This window comes from Trichogramma pretiosum, unplaced genomic scaffold, assembly GCF_000599845.2.
Source record: "Trichogramma pretiosum strain Unisexual culture from Peru unplaced genomic scaffold, Tpre_2.0 scaffold5, whole genome shotgun sequence".
In the NCBI taxonomy this organism is placed as follows: Eukaryota; Metazoa; Arthropoda; class Insecta; order Hymenoptera; family Trichogrammatidae; genus Trichogramma; species Trichogramma pretiosum.
The window spans coordinates 938,318-959,776 of record NW_019641672.1 but is presented as its reverse complement, the minus strand read 5'-3'; the positions used below and the strand labels follow the sequence as shown (position 1 = coordinate 959,776).

Genomic DNA, 21,459 nt, shown 5'->3' with positions numbered 1-21,459 from the left:
ACGACTCCACTCTCTCGCAGACTTGGCGTTGGCTTATGGCACGATAGCTGCTGCTGCCTAATGCGGCTATGGGTGTGGGGGTGTAAGATTGCGCTTGCGCTCTTATTTCGCGGCGGCTCCGTTAATGTTTGCGAGCTTGACCGCCAATCGTTGACGCGTTTGAAATTGACTTTTAACAAAAATAAATTTGGAGATTCGGTATTTTGAATTAAAAGAAAAGTGAAATTTCCTTGAGAGAAATGCTGAATTTACAAACGATGTGATTTTGCAATTCATCGTGTTGATTTTCATTTTGTAAGAGTCGCATTTTTCGCGCTTATCGCGTGTCTCTGCATTCTATTATTTTTATTATTTATATTATTCTTTTGATACTGCAATAAATCAATCCACCAACGGAAATGAACTGTTTACCTTTCAGTGACGCTTGATCATTGACATTTATTCCAGTTTTCTGCTAAATACGTAGAATACGCGTGCGACGCTAGCAATATTGTCATTCGCAAATCGTAATCTAACCTGAAATCAAGCCGACAGCTAAAAGTTGTTTACTATTGTCTGTGCGTTATTCAAGACGTTATTTATGGCCAACATGACTTGTGCAGAGTGTAATTTAGTTCAGTAGTTTTATAATTCAACGACCTGTGGAAATAATTGTAATTTCATAAAAGGAGCATAAGTGTAAATAATAATATTAAAACATGATCAGAATGGCTGGATCAAATGAGTTATTTTATGGTGAACCAGAGCAGGATGCTAATTCTGCTCTCATGGAACTTGATAAAGGTTCGAATTTTATATTTACTCTATTAAAAAATGATTCTTTTTTTCTTATTACAAAAGATTTAAACTTTTAGGTTTACGATCCACTAAAATTGGAGAGCAATGTGAAGCTATTGTTCGGTTTCCAAGACTGTTTGAAAAATATCCTTTTCCTATTTTAATCAACTCATCTCTCTTGAAATTAGCTGATGTGTTCAGAGTAGGAAGTAACTTCTTAAGAGTATGGGTTTTACGAGTCTGTCAACAAACCGATAAACACTTGGACAAGATTCTTAATGTTGACGAATTTGTAAAAAGAATTTATAGTGTGATGCATTCCAATGACCCAGTGGCTAAAGCATTGACTCTTCGTACTTTAGGAAGCGTTGCAAGAATAATACCAGAGAGAAAGCATGTAAGCATTCAAAATGAAATGCAGTTTATAAAAATCAAATTATTAACAATATTTTTAAATTACAGGTTCATCACAGCATCAGAAGAGCTATGGACTGTCATGATTTGGTGCAAGTTGAAGCAGCTATTTATGCAGCACAAATGTTTGCTGCTCAGTCAAAACAATTTGCCATTTTTATGTGTAGTAAAATCTCAGACATGATAAAAGGTCAATCAACTCCAGCATCAATGAAATTGCAGTTGATACCAATTTTACAGTATATGCATCATGATATTTCCACAGCTTCTATGGTATATTATTTACTACTTCTCACATTTCTTTAATTATTAATTTAAAATGAGTATTACAAATTCTCCTATTTATTTTTTAGGCTAATGAATTATGTTTAGAGCTCTTACAAAGCTATCCAGCAGCAGAATTTGTTAAAGTGACACTAAGTGCTTCAACCACTTTAGCATCTGCAACTTTGATTAATGTATCAGCACAAGTGACATTGTTAATTAAATATTTAGTTGAAGATCCAAGATTATCAATTAAGACTCATGCATTGTCCTTGTTACATACACTAGCTAAAAATGGAGCACACTTATGGCCCCAAGCAGCTGTAGCACAATTGATAGGTAATTACTTTATTTTTAATTTTTATAAATCAATTTAATGATCACAATAACAATAATCATCAATTTCTTTAGATAATACAGACAAACTTTTGAAAAATAACTCTACCAATAAATATTTACTTATAAAATCATTGCAAGTCATTGAGGTTCTGAGCGAAAGTCCTGTTATTTGTGAATCTAATATGGATGAAGGAAATGCACTTGTAATTTTATGTTCAAATGCTTGTTATTCTCCTAATCCCATCATTGCTGTAAAAGCTGTAACAATATTAGCCCGGCTGGCTTGTTACTGGTGAGTATATAATTAATCTATTTAAAAAAATTATAGACAAAGTCCTAATTTGAATTTCTTTTTCAGTTATGAAGAAAATTTACCAGTATACTGCATTCAAGATTTGGTTGCCTCTTTAGAATCTTTAGTAACTCTTTTATCTTTGGATGACAAGTACCTGTATCAATTAAAAGTATGCTTAAAAATGATTGTTAAACTTTGTCAAGCTCAACATAGTCATTGCAGTAACTTTGTTGATGCAATATGTTCAACGCTAATGAACACAAGTGATAGTGACAAACAGAGCTCAAATCAAGAAGTTGCTCTATGTGAAGCCCTTGGTGCAATTGGTGGTCTAAAAGAAGACATTCTACTTCCTCTTTTACCAGAAATTTTAAATAAACTACAACATACATCTCATGAACACACCAAAGTCATGCTGTGTACTTTACTTTTTCAACTAGTTGCTGGTGGGTTTGATTGGAATGCTGAATGTCTGGAGGTTATTGATATGACAGTCAAATCTGTAAATGACTGGAATAAATATAGAATAGCTCGGAATGCTACCAGATATGGGCATCATAGAATCGCAATGCAACTATTTAAAATTTTAAAAGAAACTGTAGCATCTGAGCAACACCACTTTTGGTTATTAGGATTAGAGCTGATGTCAAGTGCAGAAAACTACTTAATGTAATTTTACCTCCTAAATGAATTTAAACGTTCAATTTAATGATACTTTGATTTAACATTGAAATTATTATTGTAGAGATGATTCCTTGAATGCTGGAAAAAATGCCACAATTGCAAAATTAAATGGTGCTATATCTCTGTACTCCAGTGCTTGTGCATCATTCAAAGCTGCTGGAACACATCAGCAAAACTTACAATTCGCATGTGATTATTCAAAATTACGTGGTGAGTTTTTACAAGTTTTGCTGCAGCTCATACACAATTGCAGGGCTTTGTGGACTGCCCCGCCATTCGCTATTGCCTCGCAAGAAGCTTTAGCCCAAGGAGATGAGTACTATAGGTGTGGTCGTGCTTCAACTCAGGTACATATAAGAGAATTGTAAAAGCTTTATTGTTAAAGAATTTGATTATTTTTTCTTTGTTTTTATATAATTTGTTGCTCTAAATAAAATGACTATTTATTTCAGTTACGAAAATCGGTCGTTGAGCTACAAACTTTGGCAGAAAATTATGAAAAGTTATATCAAACGGCTTTCGATGCTGATCCCGGCTCATTGAGCAATTTAAAAGCGTATCCTTTAATGAAAAATATTTCAGTTAGAACTTGCAATTAATTTCGATTAATCAATATTTTCCCTTGACTAACCATGAATAGTAATCAAGAGTTGTGCCTTCTACTGGCTCAAAGTGTGCATGGAATTTGCGGAGGCCCAGCACCACCAACCGTTGACTCCATGTTTAATTTCGGAAATACAATCGAGCTGCGTCAATTCTCGCGATGCTGCTTTCAACTGAGCGATTTGGCTCCAAGCGTGAACGGCAGCAGCGCGAGTTGTGGTGCAACTCAAATGGATCTACTGAGAACAGCGAACATAGTTGAACAGATCGGAGTGCTGACTTCAGGCAAATTAAGGCTGCCGATTCCTCGATTCTTTTACCAGACAATACAATCTACTAGCATCAAATTGTCAGTCGCTCCACAGCCAAAGGTTGTCAATGAACCGCTTTCGGTTCCTCAAGGCAGCCAATTAGCTCTCAAAGTCGAGGGTGTTCTCAGACATGGCAAGCGAGCCTCACTTTACCGGTCTGTTGCTGCTATTGTGGTATCAATAACAGCTGCTACACAGATAAAATCCAGTAGTGAACCAAAGGTAAGGGAAATTATTCAAATGAATTTTAATAATGAGATTGAAAAATTAATCAATGAATCATATTTATAGGAACAAATCATTACCCAACTCGAACAGACTGTTGTGCCGCATCGTGACTTCTTTGCTTGTGAATTTTTGCTCTCTTTGGCCCAACCGAACGCGTGTTCATTAACGGTCAACAACGGTGGCAATTACAATGTGACGACCACTACTAATATTGTTGATGAAAGTGGTAATGTGTGGAAAAGTGGACCGCAAAGTGTTTTACAAGTACGCGTTCAAGATGAACCCTCGAGAAAAAAATTCGTTTAATAGTAGGTTATCATAAAATATTATTTGATTTATTCATATAAGTATAAAATATAAATATAACTGTTATTTACATGATCCGATAATTGTTGATAATTGATTTGTACTTTAAATACATAAAAGTGCACATAAATAATACTTTTATAGATAAGTTTTTATGTTTGACATTTTGTTTTAAGAAGTATGATTATTAGTTGAAAATTTTTTGTGATAATCTCCTCGTTGACCACCAGTTTTTGATACCAACTCGATACCATTTATTTGCATGCTGTGTGATAAATCTGCTGCTTTGCACATATCATAAACTGTGAGAGCTGCAATGCTAACAGCTGTTAATGCTTCCATTTCTACTCCAGTCTTTCCACTGCATTTTACCTCTGATCTTATTTCAACTGTATAAGAAGTTTGATTCAAATTTAAGTCAACTTTTACATTATTTAATAATAATGAATGACACAGGGGTATTAAATCGGATGTTTTTTTAGCGGCCAAAATGCCAGCTAATTGAGCAATTGTTAAAACATCTCCCTTTTTTATATTGTTTTCTTCAATTAGCTTTGTAATTTTTGGTCCAACATATATAAACCCTTGAGCTTGCGCTGTGCGATGAGTTATATTTTTATTTCCTACATCTACCATTGATGCTTTACCACTGTCATTTACATGTGTTAATGAGCTACATAATCTAATATTATGCTGTTGCACTGAAGCTAACTGTGTCAAAATACTAAATAAATAACTTTGTTTTCCAGGTACCATACTTTTATAGTTTTTTGTTTGGAAGTTTGCTAAAAATAGTGAAGTATTAACTATGTGCGTAAAAAAATATATAAATTCTGTTTAATTGTACCAAAACTTTAGAAATTCAATAAAATAACATGCATTACAACAAAACAAGATCCATCCAAATTTAACCACCAATAAGAATCATTGGTCTGTTTTCCATATGACTAAGATTGAGCATGCCTGAAACAGGATATAAAATTCAAACTAAAAAGAAATCTTTTATAGAAATGTGAATAAACAAAGTAAAAACCTTTCATTCAAATAAAAATATTTACTATGAATAAAAGGTTTTTCCCTTGTCTATAAATTGATGGATAGATGTTTTGTTGTATATGAAAGATTCAATTTTTTAAGATTATTATAATGTACCTGCATGTTGTTTCTTTTTTTTAAGTACTGCATTTTGTATTATACTTTTAAGTTCTTCATTTGAACAACCGTTTCTCAAAGCATTTCTTAAAGATATTTCATTTTTGCCTTCAAAAAGACACACCTTAAGATTACCATCGGCTGTTATTCTTAACCGATTACAAGAACTGCAGAAGTTTTGTGTCATTGATGTTATGAAACCAATTTGACCCTTGAACCCTGGTACATGATAAGCCTACAAAATTAATAAGGTTTTTAGTATTTTGATTCTATCTAATTTTAAATAGTTACATTGATATTTACTTTAGAAGTATCATTGGGTTTATCTGCGAGTCTTTGAAACTCTGGATACTTTTTTCTAATAATTTTTTTCATCTCTAAAAAAGGTACCATTTTTTTGGTATTCCATTCATTACCAGAGAATGGCATGTATTCAATAAATCTTACATCTACTGGTCTATCTTTAGTAAATTGTACAAAATCAACTAATTCATCATCATTGAAATCACGCATTATCACAGTATTAATCTGAAAAATATTAATATATTTGATGAATTGAGAAATATCTTGATTGATTATATTTTACTTTTGAATTTTTTGTACTGTACTTTTAAGGGATTATATCCCAATTGAATAGCTAAATCAATTGAGGCTAAAACTTTAGTCCATCCTCTTCTCAATGTAAATTTTTCAAAGCGTTCAGGTTTCAAAGTATCTAAAGAAATATTTAATAGATCTAAGCCAGCCCTTTGCAAAGAAGGCAACATTCTAGTCAAAGCAATACCATTAGTAGTCATAGCTAAAGTTTCTAAACCTCTGATGTCTTTTAATCTAGCTGAATTATATAATTTTTTGATTTAATTTAATATTAGTATAAGATTAATTTTATAATGGTAAATAACATACAGATAATTTCATGAATGTCTTTTCTAACTGTGGGTTCTCCTCCTGTTAGTCTAATTTTATTTACTCCTGCATCAATAAAATATTTTGACAGCTGTATAATTTCATCAGTACTAAGTATTTTGTCCTTTTTGGTAAGTGGGACTCCATTGGCTGGCATGCAGTAAGTACCTAAAAATAGTTTAATTCAATAGAATATAGAAACTTTACATTTATTGAACTTACATCTCAAATTACACCTCTCTGTCAAAGAAATTCTAAGATACGTATGTTGGCGACCAAATGAATCCATGAGTATTGGTACATCTTTATTACTACTCAACTTTTCTCTGAATTCTTCTAACTATAAAATTATGTTTGTAATGAGAATTGTTCATATTAAAAAATATAAATAAAAATCTTACTCTGTTTGATTGTTTGGTAGCCAAACTACTCATGTAGTATTTGAAATACTGAGCAGTATTAGCTTTATTTATATTCTTCAACATAATGTTAAACTTGAAATGTACAATACAACAAATAAAAAAAAGGAATACGTCGTAATTTATTTTAAACTAATACATAATAACAAAAGCGTTATAATAGCACGTTCAGAAGCGTGTCAGCTGCTACAGCTGAATATTAAATTCTTATCAAAGCTTATCATTACATATCTCATATCTATAAAAAAATCTCGTAACATACATAATAAATACGTTCGCAAGAATATACGACAGACGGACCGTCACTGTGACAAACATTAAGTATTTATTTACGGGAGCGCAATTTAAATCTTCATTCATAATTTTAAAAAATATGCAATTCGAAGAAATGGTGTTTTGAATGAAAAATTCGGGTAATTTATCTGCTCAGTATTATCCATCGCAAAATAAATTGTTTCATTGGTCCGGTCGTAGAAAAGTTTTATAAGACCTATTATTTAAATTTTATTAATTTTTTAAACTCAGCGCAAAAACAATAAATAATGTTGTCAGAAATTTTTTGTTCAAATGAAACAAGATTTTAAAACTTTGTTTCTTAATTATCAAAAAGTTACTCTCTATTTTACCAGAAACTCGCAATGTTCGAAAAAGTTATAAAATTTGTTTTTAAAAATTTCGAACATTAAATATTCAAAAGAAACAAGAAAATCGGAGGCATTTTGCAACAACGCGCGCAGTTCGTAACGTTATAGGCAGTATTCGTGCACCAATTCGAACCGTTGGTAAGACAGATCATAGCCGTTGACCGCAACGGGTTATATCATTAGCAATAAGTGAACCGTGGAGAAATTAAAAATTTCACGAGCTCTGAAACCAAATCATAAAAGATATCCGCGCATAGTGGTGTTGTTCCGTTTTTTTCTCCATACAGTCCCTGGAGTGCGTGCAAATAAGAGAGCGTGTGCGAACTGCGAGCGCACCATAGAAAGCCGCGTACAGCGCCAGCCATCGGCCGGAGCGAATTTATTGTCATTTGGCGTTGACTTTACCGTGGCTCGCTGCTGCTACTGCTACTACTGCTGCTGCTGTTGCTGCCGCCGCCGCCGCTGCGCTAAGCGTATATAAAACTCGTTTCTGCCCGTCTATCTCTGTCTCGCGAGTCGAACTTTGCGCTCAACATACATACATATTTGAGGTGTATACGAATAGGTCGTGCGTGTGTGGTGTGTGCCTGGCTGGTTGGCTCTGAGGGCCTCGAATCGTCGTACTCTGCGTGTGTCTCGGTGTGTGCGCGTGTATATTGCAACCCCTTCCATATTGCGCCACGCAGTTAGAGTGTTTCACGCCATTTTCTACGAAACTCACATTGCTTTGCGCGAGGAGCTCCGATCGAGGCAGCAGCTGCAGCAATATACACAATAACCCGACGATTTGCAGCATCGATTCCCATCAATTCTATTCCAAAGCATCATCCGAAATAGTGTGCAGTGTGTATACGCGTTAGAAGTATAGTGTGCATCCCGGCGAAGACATCATCATCTCTCTCTCTTTCCCTCCTTTATCGTTTTCTATCTCTCTCTTTTCTCTCCTGCTGGCAAACAACATAACTTCAATTTTTTTCTCAGTCTTTTTGCTACAGCTCGCTCGCTCTCTATATCATCTGAATCTCGGCTTTCTCTTCAGAGTTCAGACGCGCCACAGCTTATACACATAATACATATATATATACATCTATATATACACATATATAGATACCGAAAGGTATCGATAGTCCAATAGAGCTGTGAACGTATTAAAGCAGCTACCAAAAAGATCCATATTTTTCTCGTTGCTGAACTCGATATACAACATCTGTGCAATAGCATAGGACAACGTTAGATCATCTCTCGTGCGACGTGCGTTCGTCGAGTCGTGCCCTAGCTTTCTTCGTACAGCCAGAAAAACCTCGTTTATTTATCGTTTATACATCAGATAAACGCACAGCGTGATACAAGAAATCAGCGGAGTGTACATTTAAACTACTAAAAGATAGGTGTTTATACAAAGTCTGTGATATACATTAATATATTTAACAAATTATAATAATAAAAATACGGCGAACTATATACATATAAGGACGAACTTTAATAGTACGGTGAATATAGATATACAGATATACGTATTCAATACGCGAAGTATAGAATTTACGCAGACTCCTGTGTAATTTTTTTTCTTCTGGACGAATTTATAAATATTTCACGAATAACAAAAGTGTCGGCAACGAAAGTGAGAAGAAATAGAACATAATCATGTCCAGTAATACTGTGGAGGCTAGTAGCAACAACAAACAGTCTACTTCAACAGTTACTACTGCCCTTAGCAAGGAGGGTCAAACTAAACTTGATAAGGATGAGACCGAACCTGAGCCAGAGCAGGACAGGGAGAGGGAAACCCCAGGTGAGAATTACTTTCTTTGAGTATTATTTATTTGAATGAACTTTTTACTCATTGTATTTAACGGTACTTTTTGCATGGATTTTATGATTAAAAGTTCAATTTTTGTAAATCAGTATTTATTTTATAGTTATGAATGGGTAGTTACTGAATATTTGCTGAAATTTTCCAAATTCAAAAATTTTATTTCATTTATAAATTCTTAATTGTTATTTTGAGTCTAAAAAATTATTGGACTTTAAAATAAATATAAAGTGTCAAACTAACAATTCAGATCGTGTATTGCCAACTTATGTGGTTACCTCCTAATTGTTATGTACGAAAGAAAGTTGAAGCTTTTTTAGATGAATAAGAACATTTCATATGAGCTACATGTTAAAGTAATTTTTCAATTACTTAATTCTTGTTAATTTATAAAGAAAATGTAAGCATTACTTGTCCTGCAATGAAGCGATGCAAAGAAAGTTATAAATGAGTCATTATTTAATTTTTATAAAAAAAAATATTATTATATGCTTTGAAGTAACTAATATAGGTTATTGTTTTTACATTTAAATGGTCAAACTCAATATTTTTGGTATGGAGTATTATAAAAGTTTGAATTATAACCTAAAAATGTATGTATATTCAACTTTTTCACAATGGATTAATCTTATCAAAACAGCTCAGAAAAAAACACTCCACTGTTTTGTTTGTGTCAAAATGACTCATGAACCAACTGTATATTCTACAGACATGATTTCGTAAGTTTTTGAGTAAATCAAAGCTGCAGAACTTTATTATTAGTCAAAAAAATTGTACTCGTCTATAACCATTGCTCCCTAATTAGAGAAAATCAATTGCTCAATGAAAATTATTTTTGATTGTGTCAAGCTATTTAAATTGATACTCGCAGGCAAGGAGTAGTACAAATCGATAATTAATTGTAAAAAAAAGGAACGATAAATAAGATAGCAATAATGTAACCAAAGATATCGCATAATGCTATTTGAAAAATTAATATTATAAATAACCATGTTCGGCGAAGTCATGTTATTGTATCGTATCAATATCCATAGTAGCATTTTGAAGCTCGGACTAAAAGCAATCCCGAGCACGCATCGTTATCGATGATGCGTTTTAATGAATCGAGACTCTCGAAAATGAAATAATCTTACGGTTAAAGACCTATGTGCTGGCTTAAAATATGTGTGAGTGTACTTTATGCTGTGTGTATGTATAGAGTAATAAGACTCCGAAAGGAGATATGTTACATGCTCGCGTATTATTGTTTACATTCGGAGTCTAAGCTCAGACGTTCGTTACCTACTGCCCCTCCTCGTGGCTCTAAACGCGTACGATACAGCAAGTAATACATATACGTATACACGCACACACGAGTGCGACGCGCATTAGTATAATACAAAGTCAGATTTCGAAACTTTGATTCGAGATTCTTGATTGTAATGATAAAACTTTCCGTCTCTTTCGCTCTCTCTTCTGCAAGTTGGTCGATGTTTTTCCTCGAGCATCGAGCAACGCACGCGTACAGGTAGACGCGCGCGCGCGCGCCTGTGTGTGTATACACGCATTTTCCTCGGATTTTTCTTGCTAATTGTCGCGGCTGTGCGGACTCTCGTACTCGTATACGAGCACACGCACACACGCACGCGCGACCCAACTTTCCCGACCACTACTCGTTCTCCCTCTTAATAACTAATAAGCCAATAGTTTTGACGGTAGGCAACGTTTGCCGTCCGGCGTGCCGATTCACGCTCTCTGTCGTATCAATCGAATTTTGACTGTATTTTGAGCAAGTTCAAGCACGCCGCGCTTATTGAAAGGCTATTTATTCGATTGCTACTTAACGCTATTTTACGACGTTTATCTTTATAAGCGCATACCCAACGGAGCCGTGTTAGTTGCGAATCTCGCTACCCTTCGTTCACGACATAAAGGTATTTATTTCTCTGTGTTACAATTTAAAAAAAAAAAACGTGAGAAAATTAATTCACTCGGATCATCTTCCCTTCTATGACAACCGCGAAGACGTTTTCTTATAAACCGAAAGGAAAATCGACAGAGACTGCGAGATCCGTCGCGCAGCTTCTTCAACGGCATTTATAAGGAGCAACATTTTATTTAGCATCAGCATAGAGCAGCAGGCGTCAGAGCATATTAGCGATCCGTAAGACGGAGAGAGAGCCGATGCGATATTATAGTATAAGCAGAGTGTCCTTAGTCTGCTCTTCAAAGATATTTGAACATAAACAACGCGAGAGACAGTCCTATCTCTGTCCACGTTGTATACAGTATAATACATTGGAATAAAAATATTATAACGCTCTCGGCACGCCGCTATTATAATACAATTAAAATCACTCGCGTATTATATGTATTTATCATACATATAATAAACTGACAATTTCGTATTATAAAATCGAAATTCGGCAAATTTCGAGATCTATCACGTATATGAGATATACAGATTGTACACAGGAGCCATCGACGTTCTAAGTTAATAATTATTGTTCAGGAATCGATTCGATAAATTCAATTTCTCTCTCTCTTTCTTTCGGTTGTTTCGTTTTCACTTTTGTGTGCTGTTACCAACAAAACCGAAAGACTCTTCCAGAGCGAGGAAGCTTAAAACCTAATCTCGTGATCCTTAAAAATCATCCATCAGGTGTGTATTTCACTGAATAATTGTACAAACAAAGAAAAGATAAAAGATCTCTGAACGAGCAATGTCGATTGTTTTGTCTGCCCATCAAAGATTCGGACGAAAAAGTAAATCTAATAAAGTGGCTGTGAAAAAGTCGTCAAACGAGCGTCGCAAGAGCGTGCGCGTCAAAATGAGTCTGAAGCAAACGTCAAACGCCGTAGCAAACACACTCAGATTATTGAGCCTCATCCATCAGCGACCGCAGCTTCAGCATCAGCAGCAAGAAAAACAGCAACAGCAGCTTCAGTATCAACAGCAAGAAAATCAGCAACAGCAGGTAAACCGTCGGAAGCGCAAACGTCAGGGGAAACGACGTGCGCGGACGTCTGGTCAGCAGCAGCAGCAGCAGCAGCAGCAGCAGCAGCCGCAGCAACCGCAGCAAGAACAGCCGCAGCAGAAGAAGCAGCAGCAGAAAAAGCAACAGCGACACCGCCGACAACGACGTCGATCACGGGTCGGTCCAAGGGGTGCACCGAAGCTCGATTTGACCCTAGCTCAGCAAACCAAACCTTATCATAGGATTAAGCGTGCGGCTAAGGATCAACCCCGACCCATTAGCTGGCTCGCTTTTCGTAAGTCCTATCTGACGCGCCTCTGAGCTCGCACGATTCGAGCGCGTGCAAAAGCTCCCGCGGCCAAGCGACGAGTCAATCGAGCGCCAGTGTCCGTTTACACGTGTGTATGTGTGTGTGTTTATGTACGAATAGATTTACAAGTTAATGTTTATAGAAATTTTAACCATCGCTACTCGATCAATAGCTAAAGTATCATGTCTTGTAGGTATCCACATAAGTTGCTCGATTCAGTTAAGTTTCAGTATGCCTGTGACTATGTTTATGTATGAAAATTACGCGACGTACTGTATAATACAATGTTTACGACGATTCGTCAAATTTTGTATTACATACTTTACCATTGGTTTCAATACAGGAGACGACGCGATTATCTCTATGTCGATCGGCGGTGAAGTAACCGACGCCTCGATCGTCGAGGTTGGCCGCTCGAGACCTCAATACCAGTACAGCCGAGAGGAGCTCATGAAAATCAAGTTGCTACCCAGGTCCAATCGCAAACCCGACTGCCTTGATTCCAGCTATTTCAAGTGAGTAACAATACGCATGTTGTACATACTGACACATACACATTTACATCGATATCAACATCACACGCAAATGTTGTTGACGTTTCTTTCAATGATCTAATAATAACGAAATTCTAATTCAAAATCAACAGCGCCCGTGGGGTTTGGGACCCGGAACGCTGGCACGAGTCGCGTGGACGAAACGAGCGATCCGTCACCAGCTCGATGGTGTCCTCGAACACGTCCGGAATCGGCACGAACAGCGATGACAGCACAAAGCCGCGACGCAGTGGTGACCCTCGCGAGAGGATTCGCAAAGAACAGGACGGCATCGTCCTAAGTCCCCAACGTCGGAGCTTTAATTCTGGCTGCTTTGTTAACGTCACGGAGGCTAGCGCGACAACCGTCACCGTCAAGCGTTCAGTTAGCCCCATCGGCAAAGCTGACGTCAGACTGTCTGCAGAGGTATTAGTTATCTTCATAGACAATGACTAGATTGTAAAATTTTCTCAAATTTTTTCACGACAACTTTCTTTTCACAGCTGAGCCATCGTGACGCTACCAGGCGCATCGGGAGCGGGCGTATTCTCACTCGAGACCTCTCTCGTGACATGTGGGACTTCCGGAGTGACGCTGAAAAGCATGAATCGGATTACGGCTACAGATCGAGCGATCGTGATCGCGACCGAAACATCGGTGGTGGATTGCGTGATCGCGATCGTGATCGAGATCGCGATGATCGCTTTGAAAGGCGTTCCTTTGGTCGCGATTACGACCGTGCCGGAGATCGTGCAGGAGATCGTGATCGTCTCGACCGTAACGACAGGGACAAGGATCGGCGAGAACGTCGAAGGTAAGTTTACGCATTCAGATTTATCTAACTTGCAGCAACGCGCGATGTTCATGCGACTTTCCTGTCTCGACAGCTACGGCGATCGCGATCGTGACCGTGATCGTGATCGTCGCCGTACTTTCAGTGATAACCGTGATGAAGAGCCTGAGTGGTTCAGTTCAGGACCGACTTCTCAACACGACACCATTGAATTGCGTGGTTTTGACGACATACCAGAGGAAAAGTCTATCTCGTCTTCTGCTAAGAACAAAAAACAATCGCCTGCCCAGAAAAAGCGCAACAAAAAGATAACTTATGAAAAAGAGGAAAAAGCTGCTGCTGCGGCTGCGGCTGCAGCTGCGGCCGCTGCTGCCGCCTCCACTGCTCCGTCTCAAGGGACAGCCAATAACAAACACGATGGCGGTACTGGTGGTATCAAAGGTCGTAATACACCAACATCTTTGGATAACTCGTCTTCAACTGCTGCGGCACACTCACCTGTTTCGAAGCAAGACGATTCTAACAGCCAGAAAGAAAAGTCGAATGATTCAAGCAAAGTGTCTAATGCTTCTTCCGAAGCAGCTTCAGCTGATTCTGATAAAAAAGACTTCAAAGATAACAACTTCAATCTCGAAGAGTTCCTCCAAGCTGATACTGTGGACCTTCTTTCTGTAATTATAATATTTCAAAAATTAATTTTGTATACCATGTCTTTATGTAATCTCCTTTTTGGATTATCCATTTCAGAACGGGGCTGGAGCAGGTGAAAAGTCGGGTTCGCGTTTCAGTCAGTGGTTCCAGCGAGAAAGTCCGCCGCTGTCAAATCAACAAAACCAACAAATGGACCCTATGCGGTCCTCTATTCAAGAAGAACTTCTGAATAATTTGCTCAACGATTCATCTGAGAAAATACCATCGGTGACTGAATCTAGTGCTTTCTTTGCTCCAATCGCACCAGCTGCCAATACTCCTGCCATGTCTCAGCATCGTCATTCTCAACAACCATCAGATGGTACAGGATTTAAATTGCTTGAAATGTTGCAAAGAAATAATAAGCCTAGTCAAAATGGTCAAGGTGATGCAGCAGGAAACAATCTTATGTCCATGCTTAATAAGAATCCACCCAAAGAAATGGGTATGTTTATATAAAATGTTTATATGAAATGGTAAAATACTATTCACGCAATGATTGTTATTCTTTTTTTGTAGGTGGTGGAGCTAAGAAGATTGTTAGTCTTGAGGAATTAGAAGCTCGAATGCGAGGCGGTATGCCTTCACAACAGTCTGAGCCACCGAAACCAAATAAATCCAAAGAAGATATGACTGCTTTCAAAAAATTGGTATGCTACGCCACTAAGTTGCTTAAATAGTATTTTTATTTTCAATTATAATTAAAAATTCCTTTATCATTGATTATTTATGCTAATAGCTTGCTCAAGTAAGTGGTGGACAAGCAGTACCTGCAACTAATGGCCCAGGTCCTCAGCAAAAACATCAGATGCCTCCTCAAAATATTCAACCCATGACTTTGATGCAGGTAAGAGACCACCATTTTATGCATCATGTATTTCGTTATCGATAACTGAAAAAAAATTAAATAATTTAATTTTTCCATCGAAAAATATTCACAAATTAATATTTACTCACTTCCAATATATGACATGCAATTAAGTCTACATTCAATATACGTGTTGAATCCATACGTTTCTGGCATCTCTTGTGATAAGAAGTCCTCGCATTTATTTTCATCTTGCAAGTATTTATAAAATGTGTGTTCATCGTTGTCCTCTCGAAAATTCTGATGTCGACCGGTGCGGAGGTCACTAGGGGGTGTATTGCATCGTGGATTTGGATGTGTTGGTTTCTCATATATTGCCGCAGAAAACGGATTAGCTATAACATTAATATTTCATAGAAAAATTTTCTACGTTCTTTGAAGAATGATTAGTTGATCATACCTGCTTGTACACTATTAAGAAGATTCTGATAGAAAAAAATGAAAAATGAAAATATAATAATATTCATTTTGTTTTTCTTATTTATTAAAAATTATAAATATTTCCAAGTGAAATTTAAAATTATAATACAATAGCTTTGTGCAACTACTTGCAGTAATTCTGAAATTAAACTATATCGTAACTAGCGAATATATAATGGAAGTGAGGCATTTTAATGACGTTATAAAATGAAAATAAAATTCTTGATCACGACATAGCTCACGTTGTTCAAAACTTTATATAATAACAATTTTATCATATTTCAGCTTTTGAATTCTCAAATGAAAAATCCTCAACCACCAGTAATGACACCTCAGCAAGTAGCCCGCTCACCGTCCGAGCCTCCTATGCCAGTACCACAATCATTCAACCATGTAGGTCCCTTGGGACCGGTACAAAATCATCATCAATCTCAAATGCAGCATGAAAATCTGATGAAAGTACTGCATATTCAACAACAGCAACAACAGCAACATCAACATCAACATCAACATCAACATCAACAAAAACAACGACAGCATAATGAAATGTTGTCAATGATGATGCAAAATGCAGCACAGCAGCAGCAGCAACAACATCACCAGAGAATGATTGGCGCTAGTCCCTTACCACCTGATATACAAATGTTAGTTAATAATGCTTCAGTAACAAGAGAACTGTTGGCTAGACCTGAAGCTGAAGCTATTATCACTGGTATGCATCGAGGTGAAATAACTAGGCAACATCTTGTTCAGCAACTACAAGTAAATTTGTTTCCTTATCTAAATGAAAATGATAATTTCGATATCAAATAAAATATTTTAATTTTCAGCAAAATCCTGCTATGCAGCACCGTCACAGAGAAGTTTTGGCTAGTATTCTAAAAATCCATGGTGGTATGACACCACGTACTACTAGTCCTCATTCAAATGCTCCTATGCCTCAAGATCCAATGTTGCAACAAATGATTTATCAACAACAGCAGAGGATGACGTCACCATTGAATAACAGTATGTTAAATTCAATTACTTTGGATATCTCATTTCTTTGCATCATATTTTATCTCTCTGAGTGCTATCAAATTGATAATTATATTATTTTTTATAGTGATGGGTGCTCGTGTACCATCGCCGCGAGAATTAGTAGCCCACTCTCAGAATATACTACAAAATGCTTTGATGAAGAAAAAGTTGGAAGAACAAAACTATCGTAAACGTCAAGACCTACACCCGTCAGGGCCAAATCCTTCGGCCAATCCACAAAGATCTGCTACTCCAGTAAATATTCCAGCTAAGCCATCAATCAGTCCAACGCCGTTAGCATTCACACCAACTTCGGTGTTAAGGAAAATGACTGCTGACAAGGAACCAGAGGGTCAGATGCTCACCTGCGATCAACTTGAAACAGCTCCATCAAGTACAGTTGACACAGCCGATAAAACCGAGCTTCCCTCGGAAACAAATGATAACACGAAAAATGTGCATCCTGTGGCGACTGAACTTGATAAAGAGCCTGCATTGAAATCGAAGCATAAAAGCAATAACGCGCCCGAAAAGTCGGATGATACTGTCGATAAAACTGTTGATAGTTCTACCGCTCCTTCGAATGAGCATCACGTATGGTTTTCCAATAAAGTGACAGTCGTTGAACTTGACAAAACAGTCGCGGATGAAAACAATAATAACACTCAAATTATCAGAAGAAGTGAAAATGAGCCTAATAACAACGTATATCAAATTTCTATCGCGGATATTGATTAAATTTTTTTTATATTGGAGGACAATAATTTTCAAACATGGTTTGAATTTTGTTCGAAACGTTGATTGTCATGAGAAAACTTACTTGGTTTATTTAACTTAAACTTTCACTAATTTAGCGACTTCTTTACTTCACTTTCTTTAGCATTATTATCATTGAACAAAAAATCATTCTTTGTTAATGGTACAGAACTGTTACACTTCCATTGAAAAAGATTCAATTACGATTGCATATGCTTCGATTTCAAATGCCAAGAATTATAAATACTTTCTACTTAGATATAATTAAGCCTTTGCTCTATTCTATTGCATTTAGTACTCAAAAAATGGTATTTATTTTTCTTGTAAAATGTTGAAAAGTAGTGTAGTTTGCTAGCCAGTAGGATTGCGCAATTGTTTATATACTTCTTTGCTCTGGTAGTATTTGAAACACAAGAGAAAAAACGTACTCAAAATACGATTGTCGCAAAACACCGATAACGATATCTTTTTAAAAAAAATTTTTAATGAAAAGAAAAAAAAGGATCGGTTACGACCGAATTCAATTTTCAAGTTAATTTGAGTCAAGATAACGCTCTGTGGGCGTTCAACAGACATTGCTTAGCGTGCACTTGTGGTTCTTTAATCTTTGATAGATTTTACAATAAACTACTTTTGCTTGTAAATAACACCTTTCCTACGCAATTTTCCCTTCTCTTGCTTTATTACTGTATTTTATGTATGCTACTTTGTGTGTTCTGTCTGCTTTAACTCTATGCTTATTAAACGTACTGATGTTTCTTTGCTCGATTATGGATGAAAGTTTGAATCACAGATACAACTCTTTTGGGCTGTGCATTGTAGCTCTAACTTTAGTAAGGACTATTTTGCAATATTTTAGGTAAGTTTTTGAAAAGATAAAAGACAAATTAAGCGCGACTTGATTAGGTGCGTGTTAATGCCACTATCCACAAATGCGATTGAAAATCGCTGCTTGGTTTATAAGTTCTTTTTCCGTATCCTCCTACTTATTTTGGCTTCTCGTGAAAATCCCCATTGTATCATAAGACAAGTGAATGAGCCTGTGTGTCTGGTCAACAGTATCAGCAGTTGGATGTGGGTTGCAAGATGTTATTAAACTGCCGACCCCACAGCATCAACAGCAAATGCTCGCTCAGTTAGCACGGCAGCATCCAATGCAACAGCGGCCAGCTGGTACGCCTTCTGGTCAGCAACCGCCTTTGCCACCACCATCACAGCCACAACAACCGCCAAAACAACAACCACCACAACCACAGCAACAGCTATCCAACTGGGCTGTTGGTCCTAATTCTCAAATCAAGCAACATCCTGGTAACCCCCCACGATTATTTAAGACATTTGTGTGAACTTATTTCAGTTTGTCAACACATCTGTTTCACCTACCAAGCTTTAACTATTTTAACTCCCTGTTGTTTTATTTTGATGTAAATATTAGTCATCTCTCACTAATTTAATCTTTGCTTCCATCTCGAGCTTATAATTCGCACTATTTCCACAGAAACGTTATTGTTGATAATCGCCTACAGTTCGTTTTGAAACTCGAATTCAAGAACTTTTTAAACTATATATTAAAATGAAAGTTCTATTTTTGTATATATTTTAAAAGTTTGCAAGTAAAACTGTTATTGTACCACAGCGGAGAATTTTCATACATATTTTATATACTCTATCTCTATTTTATTTCGTTTATGAATGGTTTTTATTATTATGATTAACCCATTATCTATTTGGTGAAAAAGAAACTTGTTAGTAGATACATAATATAAGCTTAATTTAAAAATCAAATGAATTGGGTTACTTCTTGCATCTAGCGGTTTATTTACTTTGAAAAATTTACATTTCGCAGGTCGACCGATCGTCAAAGGAAGTACATCGTCACAGATGTCGCAAGCACAAGGACCTCAACAACAGCAACAGCAGTCAATGCCCTCGCAATTTCCGTATGAATTCTCACAACAGCAGCAGCAACAACAACAACAACAACAACAACAACAACAACAGCAACAGCAACAGCAACAACAACAACAGCAACAGCGTAACCCTCAAGGCATATTTGGTAGCAACGTGCGATCAAAACACACCTTGCCACCCCAACAACCACAGTTCCCACCTCAGCAATCGAATCATCAACGAGCGCCACAGCAACAACCAGCGCAAGTTGATTCAATTAAACAGATGCAGCGTATAAGTATGCAAATGCAAGAGGAACTAGTTATTCAACAACAACAGCAGCAACAGATGAGAATTAATAGTCAGCAAAATGTGAGACAAGAATTTCATTCGAGACAAGGTAAGAAGCAATACTATGCCTTTGCTTGAGTTTGTTTCATTGCATTGAATAAAAAATTAAAACTTTTTTTATTGTACTTATGCTTTATTTTTTATTAATGTTTAATTTTGCGCTTTACAGGAATAATAATGCAAATGAATTCTTTAGCACGCAACACGTCTAAATAACAAGATCCTCTTACCTGTTCACTTAACTATTCCTACACTTCGCTTATTTAAGTAAACAATTTTATTTAATTTTGCCATTTTTAAGAGTAAAATTGGAATTATTTAATTTTTAACTAAATACCAGAGCTAATGTAGATGTGACAGTTTTCATACTTATTTTCTGAGATCTATCCGTATATTTTTTAACAAGGCGACATTACTGACTATCTAAAACTAAAGTAAAGATGTATAAGTTCTTTGTTAAAAAAATATTCGGTGCAAATCTCATAGAGTATGCTTGAAAATTGTATTTTTATATTAGTTTAGGTATCTTGAATTCACCTATTTTTTTATTTTCTATTTCTATTCCAACTATGCTCTCCTATAATAATATCTATGAAAAGCTTTTAAGTTCTTCTTCAATTTGTTTAATTTAACAATATAAACTTGATACAATTGAAATGCATGCATCAATATACTTTGAAAAAAATTGTTTCGATCAATAATTTAAATTAATATTACATTTATTATATTTACAGATAATAGACCAATGCGCCCGCAACAATTGAATATTTCAATCAATCGAAATCAGAATTCAGCTCTGTCGAATTTCTTGGGTGGCAGTGGAAATGGAAATGGTGGAGACTTGTCACCTACCTCAAATCAATTAGCTCGTTGGTTCAGTCCAGAACTACTCGCTCAAGCTCGGGCTGGAAAATTGCCCGAGCTTCAACCTTCCAACGTGTTATCTCTTGAGGAACTCGAACGATTGCAACATGCATCAACAACAGTACACAATTGAAACAATGTTCTATTTTAGTAGTTTTTTTGCAAATAGTTCTATGTGACTGGTAGCGAGATATTCTGTAAAACGTTTATTGTATTAAGTTGAATTGGATGAGAGGTTATAAATAATGTTGAAAACGAATCGATCGTGAAGTTCCAGTGTTGTTGAAGAGTAAAATAATTCTGTTTTTGATTATTCAATTTATATCTACATTGAAAAATTGGAAAAATTGGACTTAAAAATGTCCTCCACCGACAACACATTCCTGACTTTTGCAGATGTATCATATTGTTGTAGTTAATTTGTGCGAAAAAAAATTTAGATTGTTATAGCAACGCTATGTTGGATAAACAAACCATTTTAAATACTTGCTTTTGTAATGATAATATTTTTGCCAGAGAGTTTTAATATAAGTTGAACATTTTTATAAAAACGTCTCTCTTTTAATTTATAACTCACGAAAAAAATGTTATACTATCGAATACACTTGAGTACAATATCTCGCTTTCAATCGCATACTTATGCAGTTGGCTAAAATTTGTATTTATCATAATATGAAGAGTTTATCAACTCGTAAAATATTTCATTGAAAAATTTAAAAGGGACTCTAAGGTACAAACATAAAATTCAAGCAAGAAAAAATTGTTAGACGATCTTGCAATAATTCTTTGAGTATTCATGAATATTACGGAAAATAGTAAGACTGAACTGATTGACATTTTCTGAATTATATC

At 36.1% G+C, this 21,459-nt stretch overlaps 4 protein-coding genes across 8 annotated transcripts; 2 read left to right on the top strand and 2 right to left on the bottom strand.

Annotated features, from left to right (window-relative positions):
* Window positions 1-213: 213 nt before the first annotated feature.
* LOC106650464 (integrator complex subunit 7) lies at window positions 214-5,112 on the top strand. Its single transcript, XM_014368471.2, has 11 exons — window positions 214-783; window positions 855-1,174; window positions 1,240-1,464; window positions 1,545-1,794; window positions 1,867-2,086; window positions 2,153-2,758; window positions 2,835-3,120; window positions 3,226-3,329; window positions 3,414-3,909; window positions 3,979-4,223; window positions 4,971-5,112. The coding sequence occupies exons 1-10, from the start codon at window positions 699-701 to the stop codon at window positions 4,219-4,221; spliced, it is 2,835 nt and encodes a 944-aa protein (XP_014223957.1). The 5' UTR covers window positions 214-698; the 3' UTR covers window positions 4,222-4,223; window positions 4,971-5,112.
* On the bottom strand, window positions 5,110-6,939 carry LOC106650465 (molybdenum cofactor biosynthesis protein 1). The gene is made up of 7 exons (XM_014368472.2): window positions 6,681-6,939; window positions 6,502-6,619; window positions 6,280-6,447; window positions 5,982-6,208; window positions 5,677-5,901; window positions 5,374-5,608; window positions 5,110-5,184 (listed from the first exon to the last, which is right to left on the bottom strand). The coding sequence occupies exons 1-7, from the start codon at window positions 6,762-6,764 to the stop codon at window positions 5,129-5,131; spliced, it is 1,113 nt and encodes a 370-aa protein (XP_014223958.1). The 5' UTR covers window positions 6,765-6,939; the 3' UTR covers window positions 5,110-5,128.
* Window positions 6,940-7,817: 878 nt separating this feature from the next.
* On the top strand, window positions 7,818-21,426 carry LOC106650463 (ataxin-2 homolog). 5 transcript variants are annotated; one of them, XM_014368468.2, is made up of 17 exons: window positions 10,852-11,068; window positions 11,160-11,796; window positions 11,887-12,407; window positions 12,766-12,937; window positions 13,069-13,381; window positions 13,459-13,566; window positions 13,684-13,769; window positions 13,843-14,419; window positions 14,496-14,883; window positions 14,958-15,088; window positions 15,178-15,285; window positions 16,012-16,488; window positions 16,557-16,734; window positions 16,832-17,098; window positions 18,562-18,813; window positions 19,349-19,792; window positions 20,478-21,426. In XM_014368468.2, the coding sequence occupies exons 3-17, from the start codon at window positions 11,966-11,968 to the stop codon at window positions 20,738-20,740; spliced, it is 4,206 nt and encodes a 1,401-aa protein (XP_014223954.1). In that variant the 5' UTR covers window positions 10,852-11,068; window positions 11,160-11,796; window positions 11,887-11,965; the 3' UTR covers window positions 20,741-21,426. The 5 variants fall into 5 exon arrangements, 4 of the variants coding, with proteins under 4 accessions (XP_014223956.1, XP_014223954.1, XP_014223951.1 ...); XR_001339327.2 differs by adding an exon at window positions 19,913-20,010 and having other exon boundaries at window positions 10,855-11,068; window positions 13,459-13,769; window positions 20,478-20,560; XM_014368465.2 differs by having other exon boundaries at window positions 10,853-11,068; window positions 13,459-13,769.
* On the bottom strand, window positions 15,243-15,925 carry LOC106650466. The gene is made up of 3 exons (XM_014368474.2): window positions 15,707-15,925; window positions 15,396-15,641; window positions 15,243-15,330 (listed from the first exon to the last, which is right to left on the bottom strand). Exons 1-3 carry the CDS (start codon window positions 15,771-15,773, stop codon window positions 15,302-15,304), a joined length of 342 nt encoding a protein of 113 aa, XP_014223960.1. The 5' UTR covers window positions 15,774-15,925; the 3' UTR covers window positions 15,243-15,301.
* Window positions 21,427-21,459: the final 33 nt, after the last annotated feature.